The sequence below is a fragment of the Trichechus manatus genome, unplaced genomic scaffold (genome assembly GCF_000243295.1).
Source record: "Trichechus manatus latirostris isolate Lorelei unplaced genomic scaffold, TriManLat1.0 scaffold00150, whole genome shotgun sequence".
NCBI lineage: Eukaryota > Metazoa > Chordata > Mammalia > Sirenia > Trichechidae > Trichechus > Trichechus manatus.
In genome coordinates, this window is record NW_004444086.1 from 3,323,387 (window position 1) to 3,341,044 (window position 17,658).

General features: G+C 34.5%; 1 protein-coding gene across 1 annotated transcript in view; it reads left to right on the forward strand.

The window, feature by feature from the left end:
- The window catches only part of ZGRF1 (zinc finger GRF-type containing 1), a 96,186-nt gene that overhangs the window by 16,167 nt on the left and 62,361 nt on the right, over window positions 1–17,658 (forward strand). Inside the window, exons 7-9 of the mRNA XM_023740216.1 lie at window positions 11,752–11,825; window positions 13,346–13,393; window positions 14,964–15,041. Coding sequence (XP_023595984.1) covers window positions 11,752–11,825; window positions 13,346–13,393; window positions 14,964–15,041 — 200 coding nt within the window. The remainder of the gene's footprint in view (window positions 1–11,751; window positions 11,826–13,345; window positions 13,394–14,963; window positions 15,042–17,658) is intronic.

Consider the following 17,658-nt stretch of genomic DNA (forward strand, 5'->3'; position numbering starts at 1 on the left):
GTTGTTCCTAACTTTTGGCTATTATGAATAGTGCTGCTATAAACATTAACCTATTGCCGATGAGTTGATTCCAACTCATAGTGACCCTATAGGACAGAGTAGAACTGCCCCGTAGGGTCTACCAAGGAGCCATTGGTGGATTCAAACTGCTGACCTTTAGGTTAGCAGCCAAGCTCTTAACCACTGAGCCATCAGGGCTCCACTATAAACATTAGTGTATAAGTTTCTGTGTGGACGTGTTTTCATTTCTCTTGTGCATATATCTTGGAGTAGAATTTCTGGGTCATATGGTAATTCTAGTGGTGTAGTGGTTAAGAGCTACAGCTGCTAACCAAAAGGTCGGCAGTTTGAATCCACCAGGCCCTCCTTGGAAACTATGGGGGCAGTTCTACTATGTCCTATAGGGTCGCTATGAGTTGGAATCGACTCCACGGCAATGGGTTTGTTTTTTTTCGGTTTTTATGGTAATTTGAGGAACTGCCAAAGTTCCTGCATAGCATCTGCATCATTTTACATTTCTACCAGCAGTGTACAAAGGTTCCTATTTCTCCGTATCCTTGTCAACACTTACTATTTTCTGTTTTTTTTTTTTTTTATTACTAGTGGGTGTGTCACCATGAGTAGGAGCCCACTCAAGGCAACTAACAACAACAGTAGCTGTGAGGTGTTGTCTCATTGTGGTTTTGATTTGCATTTCCTTAATGACCAGTGATATTGAACATCTTTTCACGTGCTTGTTGGTCATTTGTATATCTGGAGAAATGTCTATTCCAGTCCTTTGTCAATTTTTAAATTAGGTTATTTGTCTTTTTGTTGTTGAATTTTAAGATTTCTTTATATGTTCTAAATATTAATATCCTTATTAGATGTATGTTTTGCAAATATTTTCTCCCATTTGTTAGGTTGTCTTTTTACATTCTTGAGATTATCCTTTTGTGCAGAAAAGTTTTTAATTTTGATGAAGTCCTACTTAACCTATTTTTTTCTTTTGTTTTTCCTGCTTTTGGTGTCATATCTAAGAATCCTTCCCAAATCCAAGGTCATGAAGATTTACCCCTACGTTCTCATCTAAGACTTTTATGGTTTTAACTCTTATATTTAGGTCATTGATCCATTTTGAGTAAATTTTTATATATGGAGTAAGAGGCAGGTGTCCTCCTTCATTCTTTTGCATGAGGTTATCCAGTTTCCCAGCACCATTTCTTGAAGAGACTGTTGTTTCCCCATTCAGTGATCTTGACACCCTATCAAATAGCAATATCAGTAGCTAAACCAAAAAACCAAACCTGTTGCCATTGAGTCAATTCCGACTCATAGTGACCCTATGGGACAGAGTAGAACTGCCCTATAGGGTTTCCAAGGAGCAGCTGGTGGATTCGAACTGCCGACCTTTCGGTTAGCAGTTGAACGTTTTAACCACTGTGCCACCAAGACTCCAATATCAGTAGATATTTGGATTTATTCCTGGACTCTCAATTCTATTCCATTGGTCTATATGTCTATCCTTATGCCATTACCACACTATTATGATTATTGTAGCTTTGTAGTAAGTTTTGGAACTGGGGAAGTGTGAGTCCTCCTACTTTGTTCTTCTTTTTCAAGATTGTTTTGGTTATTTGGGGGCTCCTTGAAATTCCATATGAATTTGAGGGTTGACTTTTCCGTTTCTGCAAAAAGAGGCTATTGGAACTTTGATAAGGATTGCATTGAAACTAGATTACTTTGGGGAGTATTGCCATCATAACAATATTAAGTCTTCCAATCCATGAACATGAGATGTCTCTCCATTTATTTAGGTCTTTAATTTCTTTCAGCAGAGATTTGTGGTATTGTTTTTCCCCTAAATTTTATTTATTTTGTTGTTGTTGAGAATATAAACAGGAAAACATACACCAATTCAACAGTTTCTACATGTACAATTTATTGTAGTTTAGATGAAGGTTTACAGAGCAAACAAGTTTCTCATTAAACAATTAATACACGTATTGTTTTGTGACATTGGTTGCCAACCCTACAAAATGTCAGCTCTTTCTTCTTCTTGACCTTGGGTTCCCCATTTCTACATGTACAATTTAGTAATGTTGATTACATTCTTTGAGTTGTGAAACCGTTCTCACCCTCCTTTTCTGAGTTGTTCCTCCCTCATTAACCTAAACTTACTGCCTCCTAAGTTTCCCGTCTAATCTTTCAAGTTTCTGTTGTCAGTTTGATCCCATATAGATCTTAAAAGAGCATAATGCTCAAGGAAGACATTTTTTTGCTAGTTAAGCTAAACTAATATTTAGTTTTAAGATGACTTCAGGGGATATTTTTGGTTTAAGATTTAAAGATTATCTCAGGGCAGTAGTTTCAGGGGTTCATCCACCCTCCATGGCTACAGGAAGTCTAGAGTCCTGAGAATTTGAGACTCTTCTGCATTTTCCTCTTTTGATCAGGATTCTTCTGTGGAAGAATCTATTTGATCAAAATGTTCAGTAATGGTAGCCGGGTACTATCCAGTTCTTCTGGTCTCATGGCAAAGGAGGCAGTTGTTCATGGCAGCAATTAGCCACACATTCCATATCCTCCTCCTATTCCTAACTCTCCTTCCTCTGTTGCTCCAGGTCAATAGAGACCAACAGTAGTAACTTGAATGGCTGCTTGTAAGCTTTTGAGACCCCAGGCACTATGCGGTGAACTAGGAGGTAGAACAGAAGCACTAAACACGTTATTAGGCCAATTAACTGGGATGTCCCATGAAACCATTACCCTAAACCAAGGAACCAAATCCCATGAGGTGTTTGGTTATACATAAGCAGCCTCAGCAGCTACTTTTTTTTTTTCTTTCTGTCGTACATATATCTATCTCACAACTTTTGCCGATTCAACTTTTTGTAGGTGTACAACTTATTAACACCAATTACAATAATTGGCTGTGCAACTCTACCCTTAATGTGATTTTTCTATCACTGTTAAGCCTCTTTTTCCCTTCCCCCCATCCCTGGTAACTACTAATAAACTCTGATATCTATAAATTTGCCTTTTCTTGTCTTTTTGTGGAAACCCTGGTGGCATAGTGGTTAAGAGCTATGGCTGCTAACCAAAAGGTCTGCAGTTTGAATCCCCCAGGCAATCCTTGGAAACCCTATGGGGCAGTTCTTCTCTGTCCTATAGGGTCAGTAGGAGTCAGAATTGACTCAACAACAGCGGGGTTTTGGTTTGTCTTTTTATGTAAGTGAGGTCATACTATATTTGTTTTTTTGTGGTTGGCTTATTTCGCTCAGCATAATTTCTTGAAGCTCCATCCATACATGTATGAAGGCTTCATTTCTCCTACTGGCTGAGTAATATTCCATTGTATGTATGTACCACATTTTATTTATCCATTCATCTGTTGATGAGCATTTAGATTATTTCCACCTTTTGGCTATTGTGAATAGTGCTGCAATGAACGCTGGTGTACAGGTCTCAAATTTTTGAGTCTCGGCTCTCAAGTCTTTTGAGTATACGCCTAGGGGTGGCATTACTGGGTCATATGGTAGTTCTATTTTTAGTTTTTAGGAACTGCCACACTGTTTTCCACAACAGCTGTATGATTTTGCATTCTCACCATCAATATAGATAAGGATTCCAATTACCCCACATCCTCACTAACATTTGTTATTTTCTGTTTTTTTATCGTAACCGTCCTCTTGGGAGTGGAATGGTATCTCACTGTGGTTTTGATTTGAATCTCTGTAATGGCTAATGACACTGAGTATCTTTTCATGTGTTTGGTGACCATTTGAATGTCCTCTGGTGAAATGTCTATTCAAGTCCTTTGCCATTTTATGATTGGGTTGTCTTTTTGTTGTTAAGTTGTCAAAGTTTTATATGTATTTTGGTTATTAGATATTTGTCAGATATATGGTTTCTGAAGATATTCTCCCAGTCAGTGGCTTGTCTTTTTCACTTTTTTGGTAAAATCTTTGGATGAACAAAAGTTTTTTAATTTTTATGAGGGCCCATTTATTTATATTCTCTTTTGCTGTTTGTGCTTTTGTTATTGTACTAGTTAATCCGTTGTTGAAAGCTAGGCCTGATAGTGTTACCCCTGCTTGTTCTCAGAGTTTTATGGTTTTAGTTTGCACATTTAGGTCCATAATCCATTTTGAATTTGTTTTTGTGTATTGTGTGAGGCATGGGTCCTATTTCAGTTTTCTGCACTTGGAAATACAGTTTTCCCAGCACCATTTATTGAAGAGACTCTTCTTTCCCCATCAAATGGACTTATTAGCACCCTTGTCAAAAATCAGTTGACCATGGTTGTTCGGGTTTATTTCTGGACTCTCTATTCTATTGGTCTGTTTTGATTACTGTAGCCATACAGTATGTTGTAAAATCAGGAACTGTGAGTCCTCCTACTTTGTTCTTCCCTTTCAACATTGTTTTAGCTACTCGCAGCCTGTTGCCATTCCATATAAAGTTAAGGATCGGTTTTTCTTTTTCTATAAAAAAGGCTGTTGTAGTATTTAGTGTACATGTCTTTCACCTTCGTTAAGTTTGTTTCTAAGCATTTTGTTTTTTGGAATGCTATTGGAAATGCAATTTGTTAATTTCCTTTTTGCGTTATTCATTGCTGATATATAGAAACACAACTGATTTTTGCCTGTTGCTCTTGTACCCTCCAACTTTGCTGAATTCGTTTATTAGCTCTAGTCGGTTTTTTGTACATTCTACGGGATTTTTTACATATCGAATCATGTCACCTGCAAATATAGATAGTTTTATGTCTTCTAGTTCAGATGCCTTTATTTTTTTCTTGCCTGATTGCTCTGGCTAGGACTTCTTGGACAATGAGGAATAGCACTGACAAAAGTAGACATCCTTGTGTTGTTTCTGAGCTTAGAGGTAAAGCTTTTAGTCTTTCACCCTTGAGTTTGGTATTAACTACATTTTTCATAAATGTCCTTTATCATATTAAGAAATTTTCGTTCTATTGCTAGTTTGCTGAGTGTTTTTATCATGAAAGTGTGTTGAGATTTGTCAAATGCTTTCTCTGTGCCTATTGAGATGATTTTTTTTTTGTTCTGTTGAAGTGGTATATTATTACATTTATTTTTCTTATGTTGAATCACTTTTGCATTCCTGGGATAAATCTTACTTGGTCATGGTATGTAGTCTTTTTAATGTTCCACTCAATTTGATTTGCTAATATTTTATTGAGGATTTTTACGTCTATGTTCATAAGGGATATTGGTCTGTAGTTTTCTAGTGATATCTTTGTCTGGCTTTAGTGTCAGGATAATGCTGGCCTCACAGAATGTATTAGGAAGTGTCCCCTTCTCTTCTGTTTTTTGGAAGAGTTTGAGTAGGGTAGCTGTTAATTTTTTTTTTTTTAATTGTGCTTTAGGTGAAAGTTTACAGAGCAAATTAGTTTCTCATTAAACAGTTAATACACAAATTATTCTGTGACATTGGTTGCCAACCCCGCCATGTGTCAACGCTCTTCCCTTCTCCACCCCAGGTTCCCTGTTTCCATTCATCCAGTTTTTCTATTCCTTCCTGCCTTCTTATGTTTGCTTTTGGGCTGGTGTGCCCATTAGTCTCGTATACATGATTGAACTACGAAGCATGTTCCTCACGTGTGTTATTGTTGGCCCTATCAACCTGAAGGGTGAACCTGAGGAGTGACTTAGTACTGAGTTAATAGGGTATCCAGAGGCCATACTCCTGGGTTTTCTCCAGTCTCTGTCAGACCAGAAAGCCTGGTCTTTTTTTGTGTGTGTGTGTGAATTTGAATTTTGTTCTACATTTTTCTCTCTCTCTGTCCAGGACCATCTATTGTGATCCCCATGAGAGCAATTAGTGGTGGTAGCCAGGTACCATCTAGTTGTGCTGGATTCAGTCTGGTGGACGCTGTGGTAGTTGTGGTCCATTAGTCCTTTGGACTAATCTTTCCCTTATGTCTTTGGTTTTCTTCATTCTCCTTTGCTCCAGCAGGGATGGGATCAGTAGATACACCTTAGATGGCTGCTCACAGGCTTTTAAGACTGCAGAGGCCACTCACCACAGTCAGATGTAGAGTAGAACATTTTCTTTACAGACTACGTTATGTTATGCCAATTGAGCTAGATGTCCCTCGAGACCATGGTCTCCGGCCCTCAGCCCAGTAGTTTGGTCCCTCAGGGCGTTTGGATGCATCTATGAAGCTTCTTTGACTATTTTGGTCAAGTTGTGTGTTAATTTTTAAAAAAATATTTAGTAGATGTCACCAGTAAAGCTATCTCATCCTTGACTTTACTTTTTTGGGAGTCTATGATTTCATTTTGGAGTAATTAACATTTGTGATAGTTAAAGGAATATGTAATGATGAATATTGGCTAACTAATAGAATTTTAAAACTATCAGATCAAATAAACTGTTATAGTGAAAATAAGCAAAATAAAATAACTTGCAGAAAGTAGATCATCACATGAAACTCAAAATATTTTGAAAGGCCTTTAGAAACAGAATGTTATTACTGTTATTATTATTGCTGAAAATAAACACAACAAAACACACATCCATTCAATAATGTTTCTATGTGCAGTTCAATGACAGAGTTTATATAGTTCACATTGTGTCAGCATTCTCACTATTTCTACCCATGTTGTTTCACCACCATTAACTTAAACCCTCTGCCCCTTAAAGTTCTCATCTGTGCTTTAGGGTTACTGTTGTCAGTTTAATCACATATAGATAATTCTTTAAAAGAGCGCAATGCTCAAGGCAAACATTCTTTACTAATTGAGCTAAACTGTTGTTTATTTTGACATTGGCTTAATGGGATAGTTTCAATTCAAGGTTTAAAAATTGTTTCCAGGCAGTGGGTTTAGGGGTTCAACTGCTCTCAATGGATCCAGTAAGTCTGGTTACCATGAGAATCTGAACTTCTGTTCCACATATTTACTCCTTTTGATCAAGATCCATCTGTTGGCTCCTTTATCAAAATGTTCAGTAATGGCAGTTGTTCACCATCCGTTTCTTCTGGTCTCATGGCAGAGGAGACAGTAGTACATGGATACAGTTAAACCTGCAGCCTGTTTCCTTAGAGAATATAATTTTTTACTATATTAAATGAATTTGTGGCTAAAAAGTAAGGCTCAATTAGAATAGAAAGGAGTGTTTTAAGTTAAAACTATGACCATGATACAATGAAAGTTCTAGAGCAGCACTGTTCAATAGAAATGTCTTTAGTTACAAGTATAATTTTAAATTTTCTCATAGCTATATTTTGAAAATTAAATCAGTGAAATTAATTTTAATAATAGATTTTATTTAATTCAGTATATTCAAGATATTTCAATATGTCATCAATATAAAAATTATTAATGAGATATTCTGCATTCTTTTTTTTATTCTACGTCTTTAAAATTCAGTGTGTGTTTTATACATTCCAAAAAAAAAAACCTGTTGCTGTCAAGTTGATTCCAACTCATAATGACCCTATAGGACAGAGTAGAACTGCCCCATACAGTTTCCAAGGAGTGCCTGGTGGATTCGAACTGCCAATCTTTTAGTTAGCAGCCATAGCACATCACAAGTCAGACAATCCACATTCAAATGCTTAATAGTCACATGTGGCTAGTGATTGTTGTTTTGAATATCTCAGTTCTAGAGGATATATGAAGTATTGGAATGATAATAGATGTTCATCACAGTTGTAAAACCAGTATTATTACTCTCAACAATTTACTACTGATTCTTTAGAAACAGTAGGTAATAAAACTTACATTAAGCCTTTTGTTCTGAACCCAATAATGTATTTTTTTATTTAAGTAGGCCTCATTGGTGTTCACTTATAAATTTACTTTCTGAGCCATTTGAGAGTTAGCTTTAGATAGATATCACTACATTGAACCCCTAGTTACTTCAGCAGATACCTCCTAAGATTTAACAGTGATAGCAATACTATTATCAAATATACAGTCCATATTCAAATTTCCCCAGTTGTCCCAGTAGTGTCCTTTGTAGCTACACCTCCCCCCACCCCATCCAGTTAAGGATCACATTGCATTATATTTGTCGTGTCTCTTCAGTTTCCTTTTATCTAGAACAGTTCCTAATCTTTTAACTTTTGTTTTCTGTCTTTTATGACTGACCAGAAATGGGGTCCAGGCCAATTGTTTTATAGAATGTTGTGTTCTTAGGGCATCACACCATAGGACATATTATATCATTTTGTCTCATCGTTTGTAAAGGTAAATTGGATTGTTTGGTGTCTGCTAGATGTCTCCATTTTAGAGGAACTGTATTTTTCCTTTTGCAATCCATAAGTAATATGTGGGGTGAGGTTTTGAGCCTGAATATCCTGTTCCCAACTGTCTACCCTAGACAGTTTTAGCATACATTGATGATTCTTGCCTGAATCAATTACTATTATGAAAACTGTAAACTGGTGATTTTCTATCATTCTTTCTACATTTATTATAAGTGATATTCTTCTGTAAAGAAGACCTTTCCTTAAATCCCCCTACACATGTTTTTATTTTGTTATTTCTTAGTTATCAGTACAGACTCAAATTTTTCTTATTCAGTGTGTTATGCATTCCATTCCTGTCATTATTCACTTTTGGAAATGTGCTAGGAAGTACTATTTAAAAAAAAAAAATCATGAATTCATGTTGATACCTCTAATTCTAATTTCATAGCACAGGGTTCTTTCCCTCTTTTCTCCGTTCCATAGTTGTGTTTCTGTACTCCCACAGTGAGAAAGCACCCTGGTTCCCAACCACATCGTTGTATTTACTTGCTCAGTTCTACAGTACACACAGATTGTGAGGATGGCACAGAACAGGCAACGTTTTTTCTGTTATTCATAAGGTCGCTATAAGTCGGAGCCAACTTGATGGCACCTAACGACAGTACAGTACACACAAAGTAGCTTCTTAATTGTTACATCAATACCACTGCTGACAGAAAAGCTTTACAGATTGGTAAAGTTTGAGAATTCTTTACTGAAACTATAGAGTATTATATTCAAAAGTTATTTAAGTTACTTTTTTTTTTAGCATGTTTATGTTATTATTTGATATAATATAGTTAGTTGCATTGTTTATAATCATTATTAGAACTTTCCTTCTCATCGTTGTTGATTTATTTTTATTTTTTGTCTATGTAAAGCATTAACATAGTTCAAAAGTCAAAGCCATATGAAAACATATACTCAGATCCCTTTCTTATGCTTTCTGTACCATTCTTGCCAACCTGTTGTGTAGGTATAGTTTATCCTGCCTGTATTTCTTTTTGCAAAAATAAACAGCTCCATCTATATCCTTATATATCTAGTTTTTTCTTTGTTTCGTTTTCATATTGTTGTGGGTGTATCTTCAGGGTAAATCCCTAGAAGTGGGATTGCTGATAAATGTGTAAATAGATGTGTAGTTTTGTTAGATATTGCCAAATTTCTGCCGCAGGGAGTACACCATTTCTCACTCCTGCCAGCAGCATGTAAGAGTATCTCCACAACCTTGTCAATAGTGTGTTGCCGAGCTTTTTAATTTTTGCCAGATAGGTGAGAATGATATTTTAGTGTATTTTTAATTTGTATTTATCTTACTACAAGTGAAATTGAGCATCTTTTCATATGTTTAAGCATCATTTGTGTATCTTTTTTCATAAAGTATCTGTTCTAACCTTTTATTCACTTTTTTTTTAATCCAGTTTTTTAGTGGGTATATGGTCTTTTTATTCTCGATTTGTAAGAGTTCTTTATTATTAGAGATATTAGATCTTTATCACAGGTATATGTTGCAGACATTTTCTTTCAGTATGTCTTGATCTTTTGGCTTTGTTTATAGTATGTTGCCAACAGCGTTGCATTTTTAAGTATGCAGTAGTAAATATTACACACATGAATGAATAAACAAGCATTAAAGATACTCTGAAAGTTTAAATAGAACTCTTATTGAATATCTTGAGGGATTTCTGAAAAAATATGGTATGTTATTTTATCTACTAACATGTTCTGTTAAACTGTCATTAACTTTGATGACAAGTGTTATAGTTTATTTTCTAAAAAATTAAAAATAAGAAAGAAGCTCCAAAGAAAAATAAATATAACTAGATATAATTATATAACACCATATGAGGATATAAATTTATAATATGAGATTTAGGAATCAGAGAATTTAGTTTTGGGAAATAATTTTTGCAATTTGCTCTTTTCTCTCATTAAGTTGGAAAAGAGGATTTTTTTCTTGAAAATAGATATTTCTGAAAAGGGTTAAGTTGGTTTTCTTGAGAGAGTTTGAGAAAATTGAATCGATTTATTGGATTATAAAATAAATAATTTCAAGGCATTCCAGACAAAATTAGAGAATTAATTTGACCATTGATTTAGAACCTATGAAAGTGGTAAAAAAAAAAAAGAAAAAAAAAGTCTCCATTATGTTACAGCTTTTGACTGTAGCTTAGAAAATGTTAATTTAGAATTTTATTCTGGAGTCAATACAGTAAAAGAAAATGTCAATTTTCACCCAGTGCTTTTTTTAAAGCTCTTTTTAGAAATATCATCAAGTTCCAAAATCCATTTATTTTTGTTTCATTTAATTTATTCTGAATTTTAACAGCAAAATTATGAAACCAGAATAACAATTGCCTAAAAATGAAGTTTGCATCAGATATAGCTATAATTATTTTACAGTAAGAATCATTTTAAAATCATAATCTTCTTGTGATTTAGGAGAAATTGAAATTATTGAATATATACTTTTTCTCTTAAGGAGAAAAATTCCTGTTTTGTACAAGGATACTTGGTAAGGTGGTATGGTCTTGCCACCCTGTCCACCTTCCCATTTCATAGGCTCACCAACTTTTCTGCCTCAGAGTCTTTGTACTTGTTCTGCCTTTTGCCTAAGTATTTTCACCCCGGCATAGCTGTTTTTTTCTTGTCTCAGCTTAAATGTTACTTCCCATGAGAGGCCTCATCACCCTAACTAAAATCACTATCATATCACCCTTTGATATGTTACCCTTTTGTATCACAATCTGAATTTACCTGGTTTAATTATATATTTTATGGATTTATGGAGCCCTGGCAGTGCAGTTGTTAAGAGCTCAGCTGCTAACCAAAAGGTAAGCTGTTTGAATCCACCAGGCACCCCTTGGAAACCCTTTGGGGCAGTTCTACTCTGTCCTATAGGGTCACTATGAGTTGGAATCAACTCGATGGCATCGGGTTTGGTTTTAATTATGTATTTACTTGTTTGTCGCCTGTGTCCCGCCCTTTTCCAGGAATCTTGTTGTCTTTTCATGCTTTGAAAATAATTGTTTAGTGAATAAATGAGTATCAGTTCTTTTCTCAAGCCATAGCCAAACAGATTTAAGATAGATCCAGAAATAGCATCTAAGTGCTTTTTCTTTTTCTGTGGCTGCACATAGCAGCAGTGTAATGGTGGACTTGTCTTTCTTGCTCCTTACAATTGGTCAGTTATTTCATGTTCAGTGTAGGTTGTTAGCTATTGTCTCAGTATTTATTTTTCAATTAGTTTGTAAGAAAGAAAGGGAAACGTTCCTACTGTTTACTTAGAAAGTAACCAAAAAAACTTTCATTCTAACTTTTTTATCATGAAACCATTCAAACATACACAGAGAAAAATCCCCCTATAGACCCACAATCCAGATTCAATGATTATCAAGATTTTGTCTCCTGTTAAAATTTATGTTCCTTGTTTTTTTCAGTTAAAACAAATTTTTAGAAGACTACTATATGTACATTGATTAATGTAATTTGATTTTTATCCATTATAGCTTGGAAACCGCTTACTACAGTAATTTCACAAGCTATACCAAAGTTTCCTCATCTGAACCAGGATTCTCAACAGGTAAATTTTTTTTTTCTATCAGTATATTCTTGTATTTTGATATAGCATGTTCTCTAATTTTTAATAGGATTATAGTAATACAGAGGTTCCCAAGCTATCTCAGTTCATGGCCCCCTTTGTATCTCAATAATTTTTTCACAACATCCTTAGGCCAAAAGAAATACCTAACAGTTCTATTTATTACATAGTAAGTAGTATTAAACAACCTAGTAGGTATTTATATCCTAATAATTTAGTAAGCATTTTACTTTTAAATGAACACGGTTACTTACTAATGGAATGAGTGCATCTGTTGGACACTGTACAACTTTTCAAACCTTGGAATAGATTAGACACCATCACTCCATTTCTTGTTCTACATTGATTTTCGCACAGTAATTGCTTTTTATCATGGCAACCTCCTCAAGCCCAGATTCACAAAAACATGATGTCATCAAAAGAAATGTAATAAGATCTAATGTTGAAACTGAACTACCTTGACTTAATTCATTCAGCGTCCAACAGATATTGAGACTCTGTTCTCCAAATTAAAATATTTTGTGGAAGCCCTATGAGATCACTGTGTACCTCAGGGTACCTTGATGCACAGTTTGAGAACCATGGTAGTAATACAAAAAACAAACCCATTGTCAGCGAGTTGATTCTGACTCATAACAACCCCATAAAAACAGTACTGCTAATTAGGATGAATTGAAATTCTGGAATAGTTTAGATTAGTGGTTCTCAAGGAGGGTGCTATTAACATTTTTGAAGGGACGATTCTTTCATTATGTGGCATTGCCCTTTCTAGTGGACATGTGTGAAAGAAAATAAAATGTTGTATTTGCCCCAATTTTGCATCTTACTTTATTTCCCATGTTACTGGTCTTTTTTTTTCCTCTCCAATAATCTTGATTTTTTTCCTTCTTTTTAAAATACCAAAAAAAAGGTGAAGAAAAAAATAAAACTTACTCTACTACCCAGAGGTACTCAACATTAACATTTCCAGCTTTTTCTCTGTCTTAAAAAATATGGTTAAATAGATGTGAAGTCTTCTTAAACATGCCTTCTAAAGGTTACTTAACATTCCATCATATGGCTATCCTATACTTTTGACAAAAAGTTCCTATTTTGGACATTTAGATTGTTTCCAGCATTTTACCATTGTAAGTAATACTTGAGTAAGTGTTTTTGCACATAAATCATTATTTGCATTTTAAACTATTTTCTTATATTTGATTCCCAGAAGTGGAATTGATTAATTGAAAGTCAAAGAACAATTTTTTTAGGTTCTTGACACGTATTGCCAAATCTAAAAATTTTAATATTTTACAGTATGAATGTTTATTTCACTTCATTCTTCCCAGTTCTATTAAGAGATTTTTAAATTCTTTCTAAGTGTTAATAGAATGTTACTCATGTTTTAGCTTTTATTTCTTTGATTATTAGTGATGATGTACATGTATCACTTATATCTAATAGAAATTTACATTTTTATTTTATAAATTACTATTGCCTTTCGGTATTCTTATATTCCTAAGATGCTAAAAGAAGATAAATTTGCAAATAAGCCACTTGAGTCCTTGCAGGTAAGTTATCTTTAAAATACAAAAATACAAAGTAGCCAGAAATTATATAATTTTAAAATTTGCATTGTGCACTGTCAGCTTTCAGACTCATTCATAGTTACCCCTAATCTAACCTGCTATCTTTTGTAGAAATGTCCTGTGTGGTCAGTATGATTTGGTTAAATACCAAATCCTTCATCATAAAGCTAACTTTGTAAACTAAGTCAAGAATTGTCATTGACAATTGAATCTGCAGCTCTGTTGCCAAACACAGAACAAAACAAAAGAAAATCTGTGTTGTGGTGACTTATCATTTTTTACCCAAGATCAAGCATATAAATTCATAAATAACCAGCAACTACATAATTTAGCCTAACAATGATCACATTCTTATTGTTTCTTGCACTTGAAAAATAGAGGTTTAACTTTTTCCAGGACAGTTATCATAAAGTATAAACTGCAGATAAACTCCATCGTTGTTTTTTTCCACTAGAATGAGTTGTCATTTAAAATAAATGTCACACATTGTTAACAATTGGCTGTAATCTCACAGAAATGAAGTAGGCTGTACATTCTTTTAAAAGAAAAATTATATCTTTTTTAACATTAAAATAGGAGTGCATTTCTACTTTTGTAATGGCTCTTCTTACCACGGCTCTCAGAAACAACCTCTTTATATACATTGGTGGTGGAAGGAACTTCTAAAACTTAAGTTTGGGTGCCCTTTGAAAATACACAATGCCACCTCTACCTTATTTCTATAAGTATAATTAGCTACACATAGCAAAGGAGCTATTTCGTCACTGGAAGTACTATGCTAATTAATTTTAAAATTCATTATGTTAGAAAATTCTGATTCTAAAATATGAATTGAAGGTTTTCAGGAACTACTTGGTTGGCAGTTGAGCTTATATGTAGTATCATTATTTGAAGAAGTACACTACCTCTTCTGCGAAAGTCTTTTTCTCTCCATATTTCTTAAATGTAAAAAAAGAAGTACTATAGTTGAATTCACATTTTAGGCCTATCTAATTCATATAAAAATTATGGTTATTTTATATAGTTACTTGATGAACTAAAAATGACTAGTTGCTGCTTTCTGTGTCTTGTGTTTTATGATTGTTAGGAAGATGATTCATTCTTTTTTGTCACTCTGTTTACAATTTTTTCTCCTTTAATTTCATGCTGATTTTTAAATTGAACTATCTTCACTTGTAAAAGTATTAGGTTTGATGGGTGATTTATTATATACCAAACAGCTTTTTGTAGTGTTAAAAAATTCAATTAAAATTTTAGAATCTGAATTTTCTAATGTGTTGAGTTTTAAAGATTAATTAGCATAGTACCCTATCTGTTAGAGCACTTTTTTGTCATGTGTAGCTTGTTTTATATATATATGCATATATATATGTACATATATATAAACAGATAAAGGCAGAGAAAGAGAGAGAGAGAAGCAACATGGAGATGGCCTTCAGTGTATTTTCCAGGGCAAGCAACTTTTTAAGTTTTGGGAGTATTTTTTCCATCAAACTTATGAACCACTTGTAAAGCTATCCTGGCTAATATACTTACTGATATTTTATTCTAGTTCTTTACCTTGGGAAGTGAAAAAAAGAACGCTTTTCCAGCTGTTATTCCTAAACAAATAGAGACCTGTGACCCTAAGGTAAAATTTGTGAAGATCCTTGATTTTCTAGCTCACTGTGTTTTCCTGTTATTATCTCCACGATTATCAGAGTTTTCATAGGCAGAAGGTTAGTAAGCGTAATGAATTAGCATCATTTTAAGGACAAGAGAAACTAATTATTTAATGACTCTTTCCACCTTTTTTTTCAGAGCTCTAGTGGTGCAGTGGTTAACAGCTCAGCTGCTAACCAAAAAGTCGGCAGTTCAAATCTACCAGCCTCTCCTTGGAAACCCTATAGGACAGTTCTACTTTGTCCTGTAGGGTCACTGTGAGTTGGAACCAACTCCATGGCACCTAACAACAACAACCACCTTTTTTTGGTCTTGAATTTCTCTCTACTAGTAATGAGCTGATAATACAGTATCTGCAGTATCCATATATATAGGATACCCTAGGGATAGACACAAAGCTGTGTAAAGTACAATTAATGAATGTTCTGTGGAGAACAAAATTAACTTATTATAATCTACTCCACCACTTCTTTTGACTGAATATGTAGAAGAGTATGGAACGCAAGCTCTAAATAATACTACCTAAACTCCATTGCTGTCAACTGAATTCCAATCATAGCAACCCTAGAGGACAGAGTAGAACTGCCTCATTCGGTTTCCAAGGCTATGATCTTTACGGAGGCAGACAGCCACATCTTTCTCCCATGGAGCGGCTGCTGGGTTCGAACTGCCAACCTTTCTGTTAGCAACCAAGCACTTAAGCCACTGTACCAGCATGGCCCCTTAGAACTCTCTAGTCCACATCAAAAAGTGATAGAAACAACGGCATATAGATGGTTGCTTTTGTAAATAGTGATACTATTCCTAAAGCCCAGCAGACCTCTGGAAGGGATCTACCTGGCAGGATAGAAGACCAAGGGACCTATTTGCTTGTGGGTCATATGCGTTCCTCATCACACAAAACAAATATACAGTCTTTAACAATTGAGACTTGTTTAAATTGAAACGTATATGTTTTATAACTTCAGAAGAGTATTTTCAACAAAAGTCTTGTATAAGAAGCATTTTGGATTTGATTTTCCTTTCAAATGTGTGATTTAGAATCTTCATTTTAAGATAAGAGTATGTTCAAATGATAAATTATTGCCATTTGGTTAATTCATCACTTGGAAATAAATTAATCCTTTATGTACATTCCTTTGGCTCTATTGGCGATCTTATTTTTCCACATTGTGGGTAAGCTTTGTCACCTAGTGTGGAGTAAAAATCCTAGACCCTCAAGGGGGCAGCAGAGAAAACTATTTGATCTGTGAAAACAGATGGAGTCTTTGAGGGGATGAAAGAACCTCTCTGTGGGTACATGTCTGCCTTGGAGTCACACTCCTATGCCTTTGCTCTTAGAGCAACAGGCTATCAAATATTCTGCTGGGAGGCAGAGAGCCCACTACCTTAACATCTTGTGTTAAGCCTTGTAGTTTACAAAACCCTTAAGAGAAGGAAAATGCTTCCTATATTCCTTCCCTTTTTATCTGTTGTATATTTATTGTTTGCTTCTTATATGCTAAGCACTGTGTTAAATACAGGTGATATCTAGACAAAACAAAAAGTCTCTGCCCTCAAGGAGCTTACAGTACAGTGTGTATACAGATAAGAATAGATTTCATTGGAATACAGTGTAATAAGTCTGCAGTGGAAAGTTGTATAACATATAGTGGAAGCATAGAGAAAGGAGCAGCTCTTTCTGGCTTTATTAGTCCATTATTACTTTACTCATTACTATGCTCATAATAAAATAATTCATATTTGTTAATGTTGAACTTGAATGCAATTAAGTCAGTACACTTAGAAATTTTACCCTTAAAAAGTGTTTTAGAATTCCTGGTTTTCAGCATTGCTCCCTTAGTTATTATTTACAGTAGATAATATTTAATAGAAAGCTGAATTATATATTGTTGTCTATGTATGTCAATATATCCTTATGCAGTTCTCATCTTTTATAATTTACCTGTAGCTTGTTGAGTTTCAAGGGCACCAAGTGAAAGGATCAGCTACTAGTGCTGTGATGGTCAGAGAATATGGCTCACAGCTAGAATGCAGTCTATTTCCAGATAGCATTGAGTATGAAAACTTTATGACAGACTCTTGTTTTCCGACATCAAGTTGCATGCAGATTGACTTATTGCAGGTAAAAATATTTTTATAGTTGCATCTTGCCCAATCACTTATACACTCTAAAGAGAGTATAGTTAGCTAAATCTTTGTACGGTTATAAGTTAAATAGGAGTACAGTAAATTAAAAAGAAGCATAATGTCTTAGATCAAGCTATATGGGACAAAAATACTTTATTTGAAAGATCATCCTCCGTTTTTGCATAATGCTGATTTTCGCATAACGACCTGGTCTTTAGAACCTAACCATGTTGATAAGTGAGGAGTGGGTGTACTCATTGTCAGTTGTGTGTTTACCAAATATCTTCCCCTACTCTGGTTATCTTTTCACTTTTAGTGGTGTCCTTTGTTAAATAGAAGCTTATAATTTTTTTTTTTTTTTTTTTAAATATTTTATTGTACTTCAGGTGAAGGCTTACAGAACAGATAGTTTCTCATGTAACAGTAACACACATGCTGTTTTATGACATTGGTTA